At 38.9% G+C, this 18,029-nt stretch overlaps 2 protein-coding genes across 4 annotated transcripts in view; one reads left to right on the top strand and one right to left on the bottom strand.

Moving 5' to 3' along the window:
* The window catches only part of LOC107710408 (transcription factor RFX3), a 24,201-nt gene extending 19,265 nt beyond the window's left edge, over positions 1–4,936 (top strand). For all 3 annotated transcript variants that reach the window (XM_016515177.1, XM_016515175.1, XM_016515176.1), the window contains 4 exons: positions 1,082–1,290; positions 1,469–1,622; positions 1,722–1,764; positions 3,431–4,936. In XM_016515177.1, coding sequence (XP_016370663.1) covers positions 1,082–1,290; positions 1,469–1,622; positions 1,722–1,764; positions 3,431–3,708 — 684 coding nt within the window. In that variant the 3' untranslated portion in view covers positions 3,709–4,936. The remainder of the gene's footprint in view (positions 1–1,081; positions 1,291–1,468; positions 1,623–1,721; positions 1,765–3,430) is intronic.
* An 8,394-nt stretch (positions 4,937–13,330) lies between these two features.
* LOC107710400 (mothers against decapentaplegic homolog 4-like) overlaps positions 13,331–18,029 on the bottom strand; it is a 16,430-nt gene continuing 11,731 nt past the window's right edge. The window contains exons 8-12 of the mRNA XM_016515165.1: positions 17,657–17,707; positions 17,400–17,583; positions 16,611–16,675; positions 16,339–16,401; positions 13,331–14,408 (exon numbers count right to left, since the gene is read on the bottom strand). Coding sequence (XP_016370651.1) covers positions 14,197–14,408; positions 16,339–16,401; positions 16,611–16,675; positions 17,400–17,583; positions 17,657–17,707 — 575 coding nt within the window. The 3' untranslated portion in view covers positions 13,331–14,196. The remainder of the gene's footprint in view (positions 14,409–16,338; positions 16,402–16,610; positions 16,676–17,399; positions 17,584–17,656; positions 17,708–18,029) is intronic.

Here is an 18,029-nt window from a genome sequence, read left to right as displayed (position 1 = left end):
AACAAAAAAAAAAAAAAAAGCACTTGTTGATTCGATTTTTTTTTTATAATAGTGATTTTTATAATATCGTAATATGAAGTGGATAGGAATGACTAATAAGCCAATTAGTGCTGCCATCTACTGGTTATAGTGGTAATTTGATGTCTTTTTTAATTTTAAATAAGTGTTTATTTATCACAATGTATAATTTGGTCATGCCATTAAAAATAACATTTAAATTGGATCATTTTTAGAGATTTAAAGTGCTGGAAATAGTTGTGTGAAATACTTGAATTTCTCTCTCAAAAGGTTGTACAAACCCTGAAATGAATAATGTAATAACATTTGACTATTTCTGCCACAACACAATGGTTATAGTTATCCTTACTACTTCTGGTTTTCTACGTCAGCGCTGTTTGATCTGTTTATAACAGAGAATTCTGTGCAGAATTGGAATGCTTCTCTCTGGATCTCGCAGCGCTGTGCTGTAACAGAGTCGCGAGATCAACATTGGTTCCCGAGTAAACCTGTTCTGAGCTCGGACCAGTTTTCTTGCACTGTGTTCAATTATTGGTCCAAGCTGATAAACAGTCCGCGCTGTGCAGCTCAAACGAGTAGCGCGGTTTCATTAAGCTTTTGTTTTGTTAGCCGTTTGATCTTTCTCTTATGCAACCTGAAATGATAGCGCTTATGAGTTGGGCAACGCGGTGGTTGCTCCAGTGCGACCGCTCACAAAATGTAGTTCCACCGGCAGGAAAAAAAAAAAAGTTTGGTCGCAGTCTGGAGCCCTGAACAAACTCATGCAGAAACGTCCGCCTCGTTTCTAAGAGATGCATAAAAAATGAAAACCATGTGTTCTAAAATCAGCTCAAAATTTCAAGCATGTTTGAGTCTTTGCCCATCATGCACTACGCAGTTTTCTGTGAAATCTGTCAACTTTCAATTACCCAAAATCTGCAGACTGGCTCTGACTTTTGGCAGCTGTCGCCAACTTGTCCAGACTGCAAATCTGTGCAAAATTTTTGTAGCCTATTCCAGCCTTACAATGTCAATTAGAAGATCCATTGTAGTGATGTTCTGACTAGTTGTTGACGACCTACAGGAGCAGGCCTCGTGGGTGTGCCAGTGTGAAGAGGGCGTAGTTCAACGCCTCGAGCAGGACTTCAAGGTCACCCTTCAGCAGCAGAGCTCCTTGGAACAGTGGGCAGCTTGGCTGGATAACGTGGTCACTCAAATGCTCAAGCCGTACGAGGATAAACCCACCCTCCCCAAAGCTGCACGCCAGTTCCTGCTCAAGTGGTCCTTCTACAGGCAAGACTTTTCACACTTGGTTCAATTTGTGTAGATTGAAACCACACTGGGATCTCCGAGATCCTTAGAACAACCAAATGAACCGAACTCTGGCATCCACACCAGAATCTCTCCTACAACCTTACGATCGAAGTGTCGACTGTAATTTGTACTTGCATGTTTTGCTGGACTCTTACAGCTCTATGGTCATCAGAGACTTGACCCTCCGCAGCGCTGCGAGTTTCGGCTCTTTCCACTTGATCCGGCTGCTGTACGATGAGTACATGTTCTATCTGGTGGAGCACCGCGTCGCACAGGCGACGGGAGAGACCCCCATCGGAGTTATGGGAGAGGTAAAGACTGTTTGTGTAGCTCAGCATGAGCTGTAAAAAGCCATGAAGTCAGTCTTTCTCTCTAATTGCCATTTCTTTGTGCTGCTCCATCTATCGCAGTTTCAGGATCTGAATACCATGTCACCTGCCAACATTGACAAAGGTAAGCCCGCCAAAGCTCAGACTACAAGCTGAGATCTCATTACACCCAGAGTTACGTAATTACAGTCCAGACTAACAAGCCCAGCCACTTTAGACCAGTAGGGGACTCAGATTTAGTTGCTTTCCTTTGAGAGACTGGATTGCTGGATGAGTCATTACTGTACGAACGCTGTACTGTTTGTGTTCCTCCATCATGAGGCAATTTTTGGTATGATTCATCATTGCACATTATATTCTCCTTTATGGCTGGTATCACCAATCCCTCTTAATTTTCTTAAACTCATGTCCTTCTGACTAATAGAGACCATGCTGGTGGTCCATTGTAGAATAGGTTGTCCATTTTTATTTTGATGGATAAAATCAAGCTACATTGCCCAACATTTTCTTTCTTGTTTAAAGGGATATTTCACCAAAAATGAAAATTAAGTCATTATTTACTCACTCTTGTGTTGTATTAATGCTGTATGCACTTTCTTTTTCAGACCACAAAAGGAGATTTAAAATAAATAAATAAATAAATGTCCCACACGCGCTCATCCATACAGTGGCAGTATATAGCGATGAGGATCAAGCTATTTAAAAAAGACGCAAAAGTATCACAGAGTGATCCCATGCAGCACGTGCTATATATTCCAAGTGTTCGGGGGGGAACCGATAGGCTTTGTCAAACTTTTCCAACGGTCAAGTCAGGATATTTGTTAAATAGTATATTACATTTTGGTTTGTTTTTCACCAAACCCTATCGTATAACCCCCGAACACTTATACAGAATATACGGCACGTGTATAATTTTGCGTCTTTTTTTAAAAAGCTTGATGTTGATCGCCATACACTGCCATTATACAGACAAGCGTGCAGGACATTTAAAAAAAAAAATTCCTTTTGTGGTCCAAAAAAGAAAGAAGGTCACTCTAGAGCGACACTCGTCATAATTCCGCGCTGACGGGAGACACTTCAAAGATTTTACATACCCAAAGTTATCAAGACAGTAGCGAAAGGTAATCAGTGGAAGTACAGTGATGTGTCAGAACTCATGTGTATTACAGTGACAACTCTACAAGCAAAACATGAGGGCTCGTATCATAAAAGTTTCAAAACTCTGCTTTCTTTTGTCACATCCTTGTCTTTATTTCATATTGCCTGTGCATAATTTCGCTGGCTTCTGCAGCAGATCACACTATAAATAAACGCATAATCGCTTACTTTATATCCTCCGCGTTTACTTCCGTATAACGGCGCGCTGCGCAAATGTTGCCAAATCCACAGTTCCCCCGCGGAATTAGGCTACTTTTTACTGTGTTTCCACGGGATGTTTTTCAACTTAGAGGGTTGACGCGACCCCACTAACGCGATGTTTACCTCCCTGAACATGATTGGGATTTTGAGAAAGAATTGGGCGGATTTTGTTGTGTAAACCTGGAAACCCTGTTCGTATCGCTCAGAACCATGATCTGTTCACACTTGAAATCTGATATTGGCCACATTTAAAACAACAATGTGAACAGCTACACAAAAAATCGAGCACTAAGGCTCGCAGTGTGAACGTAGCCTTAGTTTTCATTTTTGGGTGAACTATCCCAAAAATGAAAAATTACATTACTGAAGTGAAACGGGTTGTGAACACCATTTCTTTTTTAATTGCCACGTCTCATTCTGATGTCTGCTAGACGAGGTGAGCGAGATGGACAGCGATTTGGATGAGGAGATGGAGGAGTCTGACGAGCCTCTGGCCAAGCGGGAGAAAGCGGAGACGGAGGTCATCCAGGTGCTGCAGGTGGGAGCCATGGAGGACGGCAGTAGCGCGGTGGTGGGCGTGGTTCAACCCAGCATGCTCAGCGCTTTGCCCTCGACCGCCGGCAATCACACCGAGCACATCCTCAGCTCGAGCGGAACCAGCACCATCCGCCACTGCGGCAGCGTGGGAAACGCGTACACCTCGGTCTGAAAGCCCGTCCGTTTCGCTCTTATCCCCCGTCTGCGCTTTCTATCTCTTTCAGTACCATCTGTCTCCAAGGCATCCATTCTTAAAAGCGAAAATGGATCTCCACGACACAGTGGGATCATCTGTTGATAGTATATCAACGTTATGATGTGACGAGATGCTGATTGTAACGTTTAAAGCCCTGATGTTAATAGAAAACAATTCTGGATGAGCCAGAACTCAAATCCAAGCCACTAGTTACGTTCCATTCGCCTAATCGATATTTATCACTTCTCTATTACTGTACTGGTCATTGTTTACAGTTTTGTTTAGAACATGTAATGGGCCAAATGTTGCTTGCTGTTTGGTTAGGGAGTGCTAACTGCTGCTATAATCGAAGCAGGCTAGACAACTTGTACCGAACGTAATGAGCTTGCCTTTTCACCAGTCCGAGTGTTTCCAATTGCCTTCTGTTTGTAGATTTAGTCGTTTGGTAGCTAAAAAGGAGTTTTTTGTCTTGTCATTGTACATATACTCTGCATGTGCGAACTGGTGTTGTGGGTCTTGGAGTTTTACCGATTGGACCAAAAACACAAGTGTGAGAGATAACAGGCTTGTCTCGGGCCATTTCGAAGCTTCGTTGCCTCTCGCGCCGGTGCGATGTTGCAGAACAGAGCGAATGTCAGGGATTTTATGTACCTCGGGTTCATCTTAGTGCCTTAACCCAAACAACAGCTTTTCGTTTCGTCTGAACCGGTGAAGCGACACCGAGGAGGCCGCTCATGTTTGTACAGAGAATATTCATAGTCTTGCGTAAACATCTGCCACCCGATTTATCACGGTGGACACGTGGCTGGATTTGTGATCTGACACTGAGCACCTACATGAAAATTCAGGGTCATGGTTTGCTAGAACGTGTCTGTCGCTCACTTACTGCAACGTCAAGGCCCGTTCGTTCCTTCGCCTCTGGAATCAGGTGAAGTTATGTGTGCAAAAGCGTGGATTTGGTTGAGTTGTTTTGTCGTGGTGTGTTTTGCGTCACCCTACCTCACGCCGGCGCTGCCGGTCTTAGTCACAAGTCCTGATGGGATTGTGTCTCTTCTTTGCTGACCCACATGTTCTTGTTTTAAGTTCACATCGGCTGCCCTCCACATCACGATTGGTGGACCAAAAGTTGATAAATATATACGGCGATAAAGAGTTTAAACCAAGCGGCAACCTTCCGGTCTCTCTCGTGAAACCAATACGAAAGTGACTAAAACTGCAATTCATCGACTGGCCGCTAGAGGCTGGCTGCAAAAGGGAGTCAGTCCCATAGACTCCCCATGTTAAAATGCCCAACTTTACAGCAGAAAAAAACATGTTTACAGCCTGGTGGTTTTGGTCTATATAGCATATAACTTTGAGGTGGGCGAATTTTTTTATAACTCATCCCATCTTGGCTCCTGTTAAAATGCCCAACTTTACAGCAGAAAAAAACATGTTTACAGCCTGGTGGTTTTGGTCTATATAGCATATAACTTTGAGGTGGGCGAATTTTTTTATAACTCATCCGTTTAAATTATATTAAGCCTTAAAGTTCTGCATAATTAAGGGCGTGGTCACTTGAGTGACAGGTGGATTGCCGCTGCTGTCACCACCGTCGAGCTAGGTGGGCGTGGCTTCAGCAACCAGCTCCCGCCTCTTTGCCCATTTTCGATTATCCGGGAGTGACGCGCAGTGATGCACTGCCCCGCTCTTCAGAAACCTACGGGTGACGTCACGGACACTACGTCCATGTTTTTATACAGTCTATGGTTTAAACATTGGGTCCCATTCACAAACAAGCAGATTTCAGTATGAAAACATTTACGGAAATTATTTTACAAACCATTTGTTTCATGTACAAGACCTTTGATTTTATAATTTTTTTTAATCTGCATGTATAGATGATGCGAGTTTAGGGATTTGTTTAGTTTGTTTGCCGTTTAATTACTTGTGAAATGGGAAATGTTAAATCCGCTTCTGGAGATCACAGCATCCGTTCGTAAAGTTAAGGATGAAGTCGGCTGTTTGGTTCCAGATTGGTGTGGAGTGCGACTAACTTGCGCATAATTTTTGTACTTGACCTGTCAATTGCTGTACTATTGTGGAAAACACTGGAAAATTGTAGGTTGGAAACTGAAAAGCATTATTTTCTTCACTACTGACGTTATTTTCGATGTGTGACTGTGCGCAGAAGCTGTTTCATGTATGTTTTATGCATCTTTTTTATCGAAATGTATTATGAATCTTAATTTTAATGAACGTAGAAACCATCCTGATCGTTGCCGCTCAATTGAAGAGATTCCGTCTTACGCGTCCAAGTTTCTGATAATCGTGATGTTGGTTTATATTTACGTGTGCAATCTGTGAAAGTCACCTTTTTAAGCGTAACGACCAGTTACCTAAAGATTTTCTACAGCTGAAGAATTATTTCTGAGATTATGTAATTTACTCGTAATGGTTTTTGTAGAAAAGAGTTGATTTGCGTTTTCGTTCCTACAGAAGAGCTTTGGTTTGGTTTGGTTTTTCTTCTGTCCTCGTGCCTGGACTACAGACAGCTCTTCGCTATTGGATAGTTCGGTAGATGTGTTGATCGTATGCGATGACACTACTCAAAGTGCTTTTGGTCTTGCATGCCTTTTCTCGTGCTGCTAGAATATCATGAGTTCGCTTCTCTGTCGCTTTCGGACAACGTGCCAGAAAGTATAGAACGGTTCAGTGCGTTAATTTCAAACCACATGCCTGTTTCTACTCAAACTTTGCCAAAACGCGGTTCATACTTTCTTAGTTTTTTTTTCTTTTCTGAACAAGACACTAAATGGAAATCCTCAATGGACGTTTGCAACCTTACTCTGGATATCAATGCAAGCTTTTCTAGGAAAATAAACTTGCCCTTCTTCTGATATCAACATATCAACCCCTGAGGAGCGTGAAGGCAGCTTCACTGACTAGAGACTTCAGTGCCTTTGATTTCACTAAGACCTCCAGAACCAGTACAAGCCAATGGACAGACGTCTCCCAGAACGCCACACTCACCTTTGACACATATGCAGTTTAAAGGCACCCAAACTGATTCAACTGCTGATGAAATGATGACATGAACAGAACTATATTGGGATTCCACCAATACGAGCACTGCACTATCAGTGTCATCATGAGGTTTTTTCGTTTTCGTTTTGGTTTCTTTCTATCGTACGTAGAGTGACATGCTTGGTTTCTGTCGTCTTATTTCGGGGGGTTTTGGAATATATTTTAAGTGCCATTTGACTGTTTACGTAGTGAGTCGTGGCCTGCTGTAGCGCGTTCAAATGCAAGCACAAGCATCGTGGTACTCTGAGAAAACGCTCAGAACTCAAGTCCTAGATGTAAATATTGAGATAAAATGGAAGGATATTTATTTACAGTCCCTTACTTTAAAGCAGTTTAATGACAGATATGTTTGAAAGTGTAAGTTGTGATATTTTCCCCCCGCTCTCTCTTTATCGTTTTGGATGATGTACCTTACATATACAGTACACATGTATTTTTTTCTTTTTTGTGTGTTGTTCCAATTTACCTCTTAGTAAATTATATCCTCTGAAAATTGGTAAAAGCTTACTAATATGTGTAGAGTGATTTGTATTGTGTATTTTACATGAAGGATAACAAAACCGGGGAGCTTTTATATTTATAAAATTATATATTAACATTTAGTGTGTCAATATGAGGAAAATATAGGAATTATCCAAGACACATGTAGTTTGTTTTTTCTGAATATTTCAGACTTGAGCTCAGGCTAGCTTATTAGTGTCGTTTTCTTAAATTTGTGGCTTGTCTTTCAATTAATAAACCTTTTCTTGTTGAAACAAGACCTTGTTGTGTTCACTGTCGCAAAATGACTCACCCTCACGTTGTTCAGCTGTTGTTTTTAATCTGTGGAACGTAAAAGGAGAAATGATGAAGAATCAGGAGAAAAATAATCACTTTTTCATACAGTGACAAAAGCTCTAAATAAAATGTGCCATAAAAGTTCTGTAATCGTATTCACATCAGATTAAAAAATGACACCTGCAAGAAATTCTTCAATAATTTTACAGGAAAAGAAAGTTTCTTGAAAAGGGAAAAAAAAGCACATTTTAAAGAAATACTGTAAAACTCTTCATTTGTTGGCTTGACTGTATGAAGCATTAAAGGGATTTTGCATAATCATTCTTATGCAAACTGCTCTCTTTTAGACAAATGCGTTTTTGCTGCTTGCTCAATTTGCTTAAATTTAAATGAGCTAATGCAAAACAGTTTTGTCATCTTCATTTTGTGTGTACAAATAGAAATAGGGAATTTCTCGTTTTCAGCATGCTTTGCAAGGGACGTAACTAGAAAAGCTGAAATTATTTTATGTTTTTGAGAAAGATGAATGAAGGAGAGTAGTTCATGTTTACTGTTATATACAGTGGAAATTTTGTTTTTTCTGAATATTTCAGACTTGAGCTCAGGCTAGCTTATTAGTGTCGTTTTCTTAAATTTGTGGCTTGTCTTTCAATTAATAAACCTTTTCTTGTTGAAACAAGACCTTGTTGTGTTCACTGTCGCAAAATGACTCACCCTCACGTTGTTCAGCTGTTGTTTTTAATCTGTGGAACGTAAAAGGAGAAATGATGAAGAATCAGGAGAAAAATAATCACTTTTTCATACAGTGACAAAAGCTCTAAATAAAATGTGCCATAAAAGTTCTGTAATCGTATTCACATCAGATTAAAAAATGACACCTGCAAGAAATTCTTTATAATAAGTACATTCGTTTAGCTGATATTATCGGCCGATATGAGCCTGTCACCGATATATCGGTATCGGCGAATATGGCGCCGATATGAATTTTTTTTTAATATATTATATTTTTTATATATTTCATAATGAATGTTCCAAAGTGAAATAAACTTAAACGGAATAAAGTTGAATGGAATTTAATTGAATTAAAGTTGAATAAACTTCAACTTTACTGTTTCAGTGCACTGATGTCGGATTCATTTTGAATAAAGTTTATTGTTAAATTGTTAAATGCCCTGCCTCCATTAAGTATCTTTGTCACGTCATTATAAGTGTTTGATCACCACATTTGAGTGATCATTGCAAAAAATGTGTTTATGTATATATATTCTGTTTATGTTATGGACCCTCGAATGGGAAGGTGTCCAAACTTTTGACTGGTACTGTACTATAATATGCACAAATAATATTGGCCAATATATCGATATCGGCCTTTTTTTACTCCCTAATATCGGAATCGGCCCCCAAAAAAAAAACATCGGTCGGGCTCTAGAAATTAGAGAATCTATAAATACTTGATTTTTTCTGAAATATTGTTAATCTTCATCGCTCAAAATTTGAAGGAATATTAGCTGTGGGAATACCACTAACATGTTTGACAAAAAACCCAGAGAATTTAAACAAAAAAACTTTATTTTGTGGAAAACAGTGATCAAAATTAGAGAACAGTAACCACTGCAGCACGAAAGAAGATTACGACTAACATTTTGGAGGGGCATTGTCTTGTATGAAAATAGAACTTGCTCTCATCACTAAAGTGAACTTTGCACCAGTTCTTCTCTCTCCACACAACATGCTTCTCAGAAAAAGTGAGCCTAGCCTTTTGAGTCTTTCTGCTGATGAGAGGCTTGATCACTGCAGAGTGTGCTTTCAGTCCGACTTCTCTTAAACGTGAAGAGACAGATCCGTACCCTGTTCAGTGCTGAACTGGTGAGCAATTCCAGCTGCAGTGCTGAACCGATTCCCTATTGAGTCTCTGCATTATCCTGTCTTCTCGTGCATTTAAGTGGACGGCCAGCCTTTTTGGCGGACTTGAATTAATTTGTGTCATTGTAAAGTTGCAATATTTTAGAAATCACAGATTTGGAACGAGCTTCTCTTGCTGTAGCTGAAAGTGTCATCCCTTTAGCCTTCATCTGGACCACCTCCTGTCGCAGGGTTTCAGTCACTTTAGAGCGGCCTGCCATCTTAGTGAAACTTAGAGGAATGCTGCCAGTGAAATAGGGTTTGTCAGATAATTAAGAAAATTAGCAGCAGATGCCAGATTGATACCAATAATCTGGAGGTATCTGTAAGTGTTCTCTAATTTTGATCAGAGTTCTTTTTCAAATATCTCATTTAAGTTTTTTAGTCTGTGCATCAGAATACAATTAATTTATTAAATATGCTTAAAAAACTGCCCTTGTACTCCTGTTAGGATAACTTCAAATAGGACTACGTCAGTGGTTCCCAACCATGGGTTTTGTGGTTAAAAAGTATATAAATGTTTATTTTTTGTAGTAAATGATGGATGGTTTCTCTAGATTCACGGCTGGGATCCTGTAGAGCTCTTTGAAGCTGCACTGAAACTGTGTACTCCTGTTAGGATAACTTCAAATAGGACTACGTCAGTGGTTCCCAACCATGGGTTTTGTGGTTAAAAAGTATATAAATGTTTATTTTTTGTAGTAAATGACGGATGGTTTCTCTAGATTCACGGCTGGGATCCTGTAGAGCTCTTTAAAGCTGCACTGAAACTGTGATTTGGACCTTCAGCACGTTGGTCCCCATTGAAGTCCATTATATAGAGAAAAATCCTGGAATGTTTTCCTCAAAAACCTTCATTTTTTTGCGACTGAAGACAGAAAGACATGAACATCTCGGATGACATGGGGGCGGAGTAAATCATCAGGACATTATTATTCCGGAAGTGAACTAATCCTTTAAGGAGACATGGAAAACATGCAGTGTTGGGGCTCCAGGAATGTGGTTGGGAACATAGATATGTATACGTAGATGCCTCATTAGCGACTGTTACTATGGGCCGCTATATGTAAGCCGTCCGCCATATTCGAAAAGTCAACTTGACATCATTCACCATAACAGTAACATAAGTTACCAATGTTTCAAAACTTGTAATATTGAGTTAAAACATTAACCTGTGAAAGGTTATCCCGTTTCTTCGGGAATTTAAATGCCGGCGGTTTTTACAACCTGTGCAGGATTGTGGCATCTTTGAATATTCATTGATTATTATGGTGAATGATGTTAAATTTGGCGGACTACATGCGTCTACATGCTTAGCGCAGTCGAATGGGGAATCTACCTATACATGTCTATGGTTGGGAACCCCTGGACTAAACAGTGACCTGGAAATCTAGGAAATTATAGGTTGTTTTCTAATCTTTATCTCCACTGTATATAGCCTAGAACTTTGGGGTGTCTAATTGGTCAAACACAAAAATTGTTAAGAGTTGAGTTCAAAATACTCAAGTCCAACCAAGACGGTATGTTTACTGTGATTCATATGTATCTGAAGATTCATGATTCCTATATATATCCATATTTTGGATGAGTAGTGTCCAGTTTCATATTTAAGGTTAAAAGATTTCGAATCAACTTGATTTTATTTACCTGATTGGATAATTTAATTTCTACAATGAAAATTTTGTTGTTTTTAAGTAATTGTCGCTTTGACAGGAATGGCGCGAATTACTGAGGTAAGTCACTTTTACCTCACGACAGATTAATCAGTTTGTTCGCTAAAATAAGGTTACCTAAAGTTAAGCATGAAGCACATATATTCGGCCTAGCGAACTTGTACTGTTTCAAGACTCAATTCAAAGTAATTAAAGTGGAAAAACCGAGTTTAATCTCAGTATTTTACCTTAATGAGGGAGGCCTTGATGTTTGTACCTCAGCCGACAAACCGTTCTTAACGAGCGACAACAACCTGAAGTGACAAGCCACGCCCACCACATGAATATTAATACCAGGAGCTACGTCACTGCTGACGTAGAGACGCACAAATAGTACTCTCGATACCAAAAAAAAAAGTCTTATAATAACGAATATGCAACTCATACTGAATAGCAAAATCCCTAAATTTACCAATAAATTAAAAATAATTGTTAGTATTGTTTTTCATCTTTGCAGATCAGGTAACATTTTGAAAAGGTAAATAGATCAATTTGAATACAAAAGGTTTTTTATACAAATACATACGTAATATGGGTTGTTAAAAAACAAACTAAAATTTACTTCAAAATCTAACATTATCCATAGAATGTCAGTTTATGTTGAATTTTCAGTAAATATTTTCTAAATATATGTTTTTGGTCTTATTGTGAATTGCTTCATCAGTGCACATTACAATAATGAAAAATTGAGTTTTGTGTGCGTAATATTTCATTAAAATGTAATTGCTCTGCTCTGAAGCTATAGAAAAACGCTTACGTATTTAACAAACGTTTCAGGATCAAATCAATTCCTGATGGATTAAATCAAGACCTCACCTAAACATATCCTTTTTTTTACTTGCAATAATTGTTTTGTTAATTTTTAAATTGGGAGTCTGAGAAAGCTTTTGCTCCGATATGAAAAGCACAAGCGCAAAAACACATTTCTGTGAAGATGAATAAATATGATATACACAAGACTTCAAAATCAATTTAATAATATACTGTATTTGATAACCTGCTAAAAGTACGAGCTATTTGCGTTCTCCTCTTGTTCAGAATTTTCCCATTTCTTTTCAAACAGAATATGAATTCGGAAGTATTGATCCGTCATCTAAACTTACTCCCAGACACGCAAAGCTGACTAAATTACCGCCGTGCGACATCTCAAGAGTAAGTCTGTCATTTTATAAAGAAAACACAAGCTCTGAATAATACTGACTTCTTATTTCCAATCATGTTCATTTCATACGGCTTTCAATGTTCACATCAAAACACACTGTTCCAGTTCATCTCATATCCATACACGGCCGACATTTATTATATGAATAACTGATAATCTCGGGCATCAGAGGGGAACATGATGCGCGCTCTACAAAACAGAGAGATTAATGGTATAAGTGTTAATTCATCCGTTTCCTGTAAAAGAATCTTTAGAAACAGATCAAACAGAGCCCTTGTGACCTTTGACCAACTGTGAAAGATGCATTAAACCAATAATGTTTTAAAGGAATACTTCACGAAAATGTGCTCATCCTCAGGCCGCGAGTCCATAATCCATAATAACTCTTCCTCCAGTGAAAAAGTGTTCTGGTCTGAATCAGGAGAGAAATCTGCACAGATCAAGCCAAAACAGCTCTAAACTTTTAAGCTTTTGGCTTCACAAGACATTAACTGACTGGAGTGCTGTGGATTACTTGTGGATTATTGTGATGTTTTTATCAGCTTTCATTCTGACGGCACCCATTCACTTGCAGTGAGACACTGATGCAATGCTACATTTCTACAAACCTGATGAAGAAACAAACTCATCTTGGATGATCTGAGGATGAGCACATTTTCATTTTTGCCTGAACTATTCCTGTAAACCAAACATCCTAGTACTGATTCAAATTTGATTTTCTATAAAAGAGCTGCATTTTTATTCACAGGCTGCAAAGAAGAGAAACTGAACGATGGAAAGAAAAAGAAACATGCATAAAGTGCAAGAACAAACACATGGCTAAAAGAAACAAAAAAAAAAAGCATTCAGAAGAAACCGGTCGTTATTGCTTGTGCATGAGTTTAGACTAACGGTTAATCTTGCTATGATGGCTAACAGCATGCAGCGAGAAACTTGCAAAAAAAAAAAGTCAGTGTCCAAACATCCTAGTACTGATTCAAATTTGTTTTTCTATAAAAGAGCTGCATTTTTATTCACAGGCTGCAAAGAAGAGAAACTGAACGATGGAAAGAAAAAGAAACATGCATAAAGTGCAAGAACAAACACATGGCTAAAAGAAACAAAAAAAAAAGCATTCAGAAGAAACCGGTCGTTATTGCTTGTGCATGAGTTTAGACTAACTGTTAATCTTGCTATGATGGTTAACAGCATGCAGCGAGAAACTTGCAAAAAAAAAAAGTCAGTGTGACAGTAGTGAGAAGCTCAAAAGAAAACGCACATCTTCTGTACATGCAACACCTGCTAATACGACCTCGAAGTCCAAACCGCTTTAACCCAAACACTGCAACTCAAGAGAAAGGAAATGATGTTCCATGATTTTCAGGTACGTCAGCCGTCGTACTTCCAGACCACTGCGCATGACAGCTTTTAAACGTTCGGCCCGAGAGACTCTGGTTTGCATTAAGAGATGATGACCAAAACAAAGTAGAAAAAAAGTGAAATTAGACGGTCTGATTGACACGATGGGGGACTCTAGTGGCTAGTGAAGCAACAGCATCCCTAAGAACAAATTCATTTAAACAGCTCAACTGAATCCCAGCATGCACCTCTGCAGAGCTGGCAAACACGCACATCATCTTCATGCAAAACACTTGTGAAGCTTTAGATGATCGGTTTGGTTACTACAACACTGGGTCCTGTGCACTTCAAGGTCCGAATGTTAGGAGAACAAAAGCAACACATGCAAAAACAAAAGCAGCAAATGAAATAAACGCAGCCGTGACGTTGACCTCTGAACCCCGTTGGTCTCTCTGCATCGTTCGCACAGTTCGGCGGGACTGGGTTTGTCAGGTCCGGTGTCTGATCTCAGTCCAGCGGCGTGGGGTCTGCGATGGGCATGGTGTGCAGGACCTCGTCCAGCAGCTGCAGCGCGCGGTGCAGGTGGATCTCGATCCAGCAGGGCGTCTCTTTGATGCTCTGTCGAGGGTAATCGGGACCCCAGCCCTTGACGAAACTCATGCGCAGGATGCAGAGCCGGCGGAGGTCGTCCACACCGATTCCAGCGGCCGCAGACAAACCTACATGAGCGATTACATTGAGTGAGTCTATGATAACACATGACCACATGATGCACTTTACACCAAAACAGATTCAGAACTATGGAAGCTTGTTTCCACCATGCAATTTAAAAGTACAAAGGTAATTGCGCATTTTTTAATTTTTAATTCTGAGAAAAAAGTAAAAAATTGCAAGATGTAAACTTTTATAAAAACACAATTCTGAGGAAAAAAGTCAGAACTGAGAGAGATAAATTCACAATGTAACAAAAAACAAGATTTTAAAGAAAAAGTTGCAAGTCACTTTTTTTTTTTTTAATCTGTCAAAAAAGCAAGATATAAACTCATTATTCTGAGAAAAATAAACATTGCGAGATGTAAGCTAAGAATTCTGTATCAGTAATTATCAATTTGAGATGGATATAAACTCAGATTTCAGAGAAAAAAAAAAAAAAAAAAATAGCAAGATGAAAACTCGTAATTTCAAATGCATAACTTGCAATTGCTAAATATAAACTTGCAATTCTGCGGAAAAAGTAAGTAAATTGTGAGATAAAAACGCGCAACTGCAAGAAAACAGTCAGAATTCCATTCAAAGTCTCAATTTCCTTTACTTTCTTTATTCTGTGGCGGAAACAAGCTTCCGTACATAATACTACTGCAGCAGAAATCAATCTGGAAGATTCTGATATTACTACAGAACCACACTTGTTTAGGCTGCAACTTTGTTTTAAAACAACACCAATGTCTATGCTATTAAAATCTGCAATTTAAAGTGCCCCTATTATGGATTTTTGAAAATGACCTTTCATGCAGTGTGTAATGTGAATGCAACCAGTGTGCAAAGTTGTAAAGTTAAAAGTGCATCATAAATAAAGTTAGTCTCTCTCAAAAAAAAAAAAACCGCTGAAACGAGTCGTTTGTAATTCAAATCCCATTTCTGCAAATTTTCACTTCCAAAGATGAAAGCAAAAATGCCATCAAAACTTGTCTGAGGACTGTCAGCTGCCTTCAGATTAGGCTTGCTGCGATAGACGGTGTTTTCGGTTATACCGTATTGGCCCGAATATAAGACGACCCCCCTTTTTCCAGATGTACCTTTTGGAAAAAGGCTTTTTAAAAACCAAATCTTGTTTTTTCTCAGTAAAACACATTTTGTCTTCAATTATTTTCATATTGCATATTTTTCCTATTTTAATTTTTGTTTTGAAAGTATGGTAAAAACTGGTCAAATGTACCAACAATCACATTTAAAAAATATACACTTTTTGATATACCATAAAAAAAAAAAAAAACAGGTAGCCCATCTGAATTAGGACATTTGGGCTATCCATCTAATAGTAGCCTACCAAAATCTTATTAACAGTAGAAGTTAAATCTTACTGTAGTCTTCTGGGTCTTAGTACCTAATCTGGGTACTGTCTTATGTTTTAAAATCACAAAGGGAGTTTGGTCAAGGTGTATATGCCGTGCCTCCAAGCTTTCTTACGCGTTTTGCTAATAAACATGTTCTGTTTCTTATTTATTTGGTTCCACAGTGTTTGCTGATTTTCAGTTTTATATACCTATTTAAACTTTGTGTAGCCTAAGTAATTTGTTATTTTATTAGGCATATATGGTGTATTTTTATTCGTTTTGTTAATAAAAGTTCTATGAGTTTGACGTTGTTGTTGCTTGAATTGAATCAACCGCTAATTTGAAAGTGAAAGTAAAACACGCACAGCGCTTTTTCAAGCTATTTGAACGCCAAGAAATCCGAGGGAAAACTCAAACAATTGCTTGACGCCGAATTACTAATTTGAAAGTGAAAGTAAAATGCGCACGGCACTTTTACAAGCCATTTGAAAGCGAAGAAAAGAGGGAAACTCAAACGAACTAACAGGTTTGAGACTATATGATTGTATTTCCAAGTGTGGCAAACTTCAGGAGTGTGAACATTAGGAGCACTTACTGATAGCAGGAGCGATTCCTCCCACGGATCCGGGGCCGGGGCATTTACGTATTTCATGGCACACTGGTTTTATGCGTATTTGGCGCCACCTATTGTTGTGGGTGTATTATTGACATGTCAAAGTCTAGACCCTGAATATAAGACGACCGCGTTTTTTCAGATGTATTTCCAAGAAAAAAACATCGTCTTATATTCGGGTCAATACGGTACCAGTGTTAAGCCGCAACACCGGTTACGTCATTTGCCCCCCACTGTCGTTTTGATTTTTTTACGCCGCTGCTTGTGCTGTCGCCGCCTGCTGCTGCATCTGTCTGTGGCACTGACGCAGATCAAACACCTGCAGAACAGAGCAGGAGCAGCTCAGGTCAAGCTCCTGAGATCAGCATCGACCGAGAGCTAAGCCCGCTTGACCAACTAACAGTGTCTGCATGATTTTGTGCATCCAACATCTAAAATGTGCACGCATTACATACTGTATGTACATAACTTGAAGCACATTTAACATTCAAGTTAAAACTTTGTAAAATAAATGTTTTATGTATCTTGCATTTCGTATCAGGAAATATACAGTGAAGTTCAAAAGTCTGAGGCTCCTGTAAAAAAACAATAATAATAAAAAATCCAACTTCCGTTTTATCACAAAAACTCTATTTTAACAGTTGACTGAATTATCCAATTTAGAAAAAGTTAACATTACACAAAAAGTCAGCCATTTATTATTACCAACTAACAGGCTGCATATTTATTATTCATAATTAATAGATGTTTTAGCCCTATGTAGTGTTTTTTTATTGATTAGTTATTTTTCATGTGACCACTACAGTGATTAGTTTCTTCTATTTCAGCAAGTATATACAACTGGTTTTGGTTGTCTAACCTTTTCAGTTCATTCAAATTACTAAAACTTTAAATAAAATGAAAAAATTATATATACAGTATATATATATACACCAATTACACAAAATAATGTTCTTTTTAGCAGCATCATATGACCCCTTTAACACACATCAGATCAAGCTGAATCATCACCAGTTTAATCGTGATGACTGTGTCAGCTGTACCTCGCTCTCTCGATGGCCTCCGTTCGGTGGACGTTGCTGAGCTGGCCGAGGCAGAAGCGATCTCCTCCGGAGGGGTCCACGTACCCGTCGACGGTCACGATCGGACAGGACGAGGGAACTTTAAACGTCTCGCCCACTTGAACGTCCATCTCGAAGTAAGCGATGGAGCACCAGTACTCTGGAGCTGCCCGAGATCAAGGGATCATTAGACATCCGAACACGACCGAAATGAGATTTGAACAGAATTAAACTCTTACAAGGGTGGCTGGAAATCGGTGGCTGAAAGGCGATTTCATTGTGAACGGGCCCTGAGGAGAAAATAACATGCACTGAGTCCACAGAGATGCACAATATACTGGATATCTACAGAGTTTTACAATCCTGCACAAATTAAATTAATACTGTATGACCAAACCCATATAAATCATGTAAATAAACCATGCATCTCAGATTGTTTTACTTGGTTAACAGGCTGTGGCACACGTTCAACTACAAAACAGCTTAAAAGTATTCAGTGGTGTAATGTAAAGTATTTTTTGGGAGTATCTGTACTTTGCTTGAGTTAACTTTGTCTATATCACACATACTCTACCATTTTTCTGCAGATATCAGCATGAACACATTTAATAA

The sequence above is a fragment of the Sinocyclocheilus rhinocerous genome, unplaced genomic scaffold (assembly GCF_001515625.1).
Source record: "Sinocyclocheilus rhinocerous isolate Xijiao unplaced genomic scaffold, SAMN03320098_v1.1 scaffold56, whole genome shotgun sequence".
Classification (NCBI taxonomy): domain Eukaryota; kingdom Metazoa; phylum Chordata; class Actinopteri; order Cypriniformes; family Cyprinidae; genus Sinocyclocheilus; species Sinocyclocheilus rhinocerous.
The sequence above is the reverse complement of the archived record's forward strand: the minus strand, read 5'-3'. Positions and strand labels throughout refer to the sequence as shown.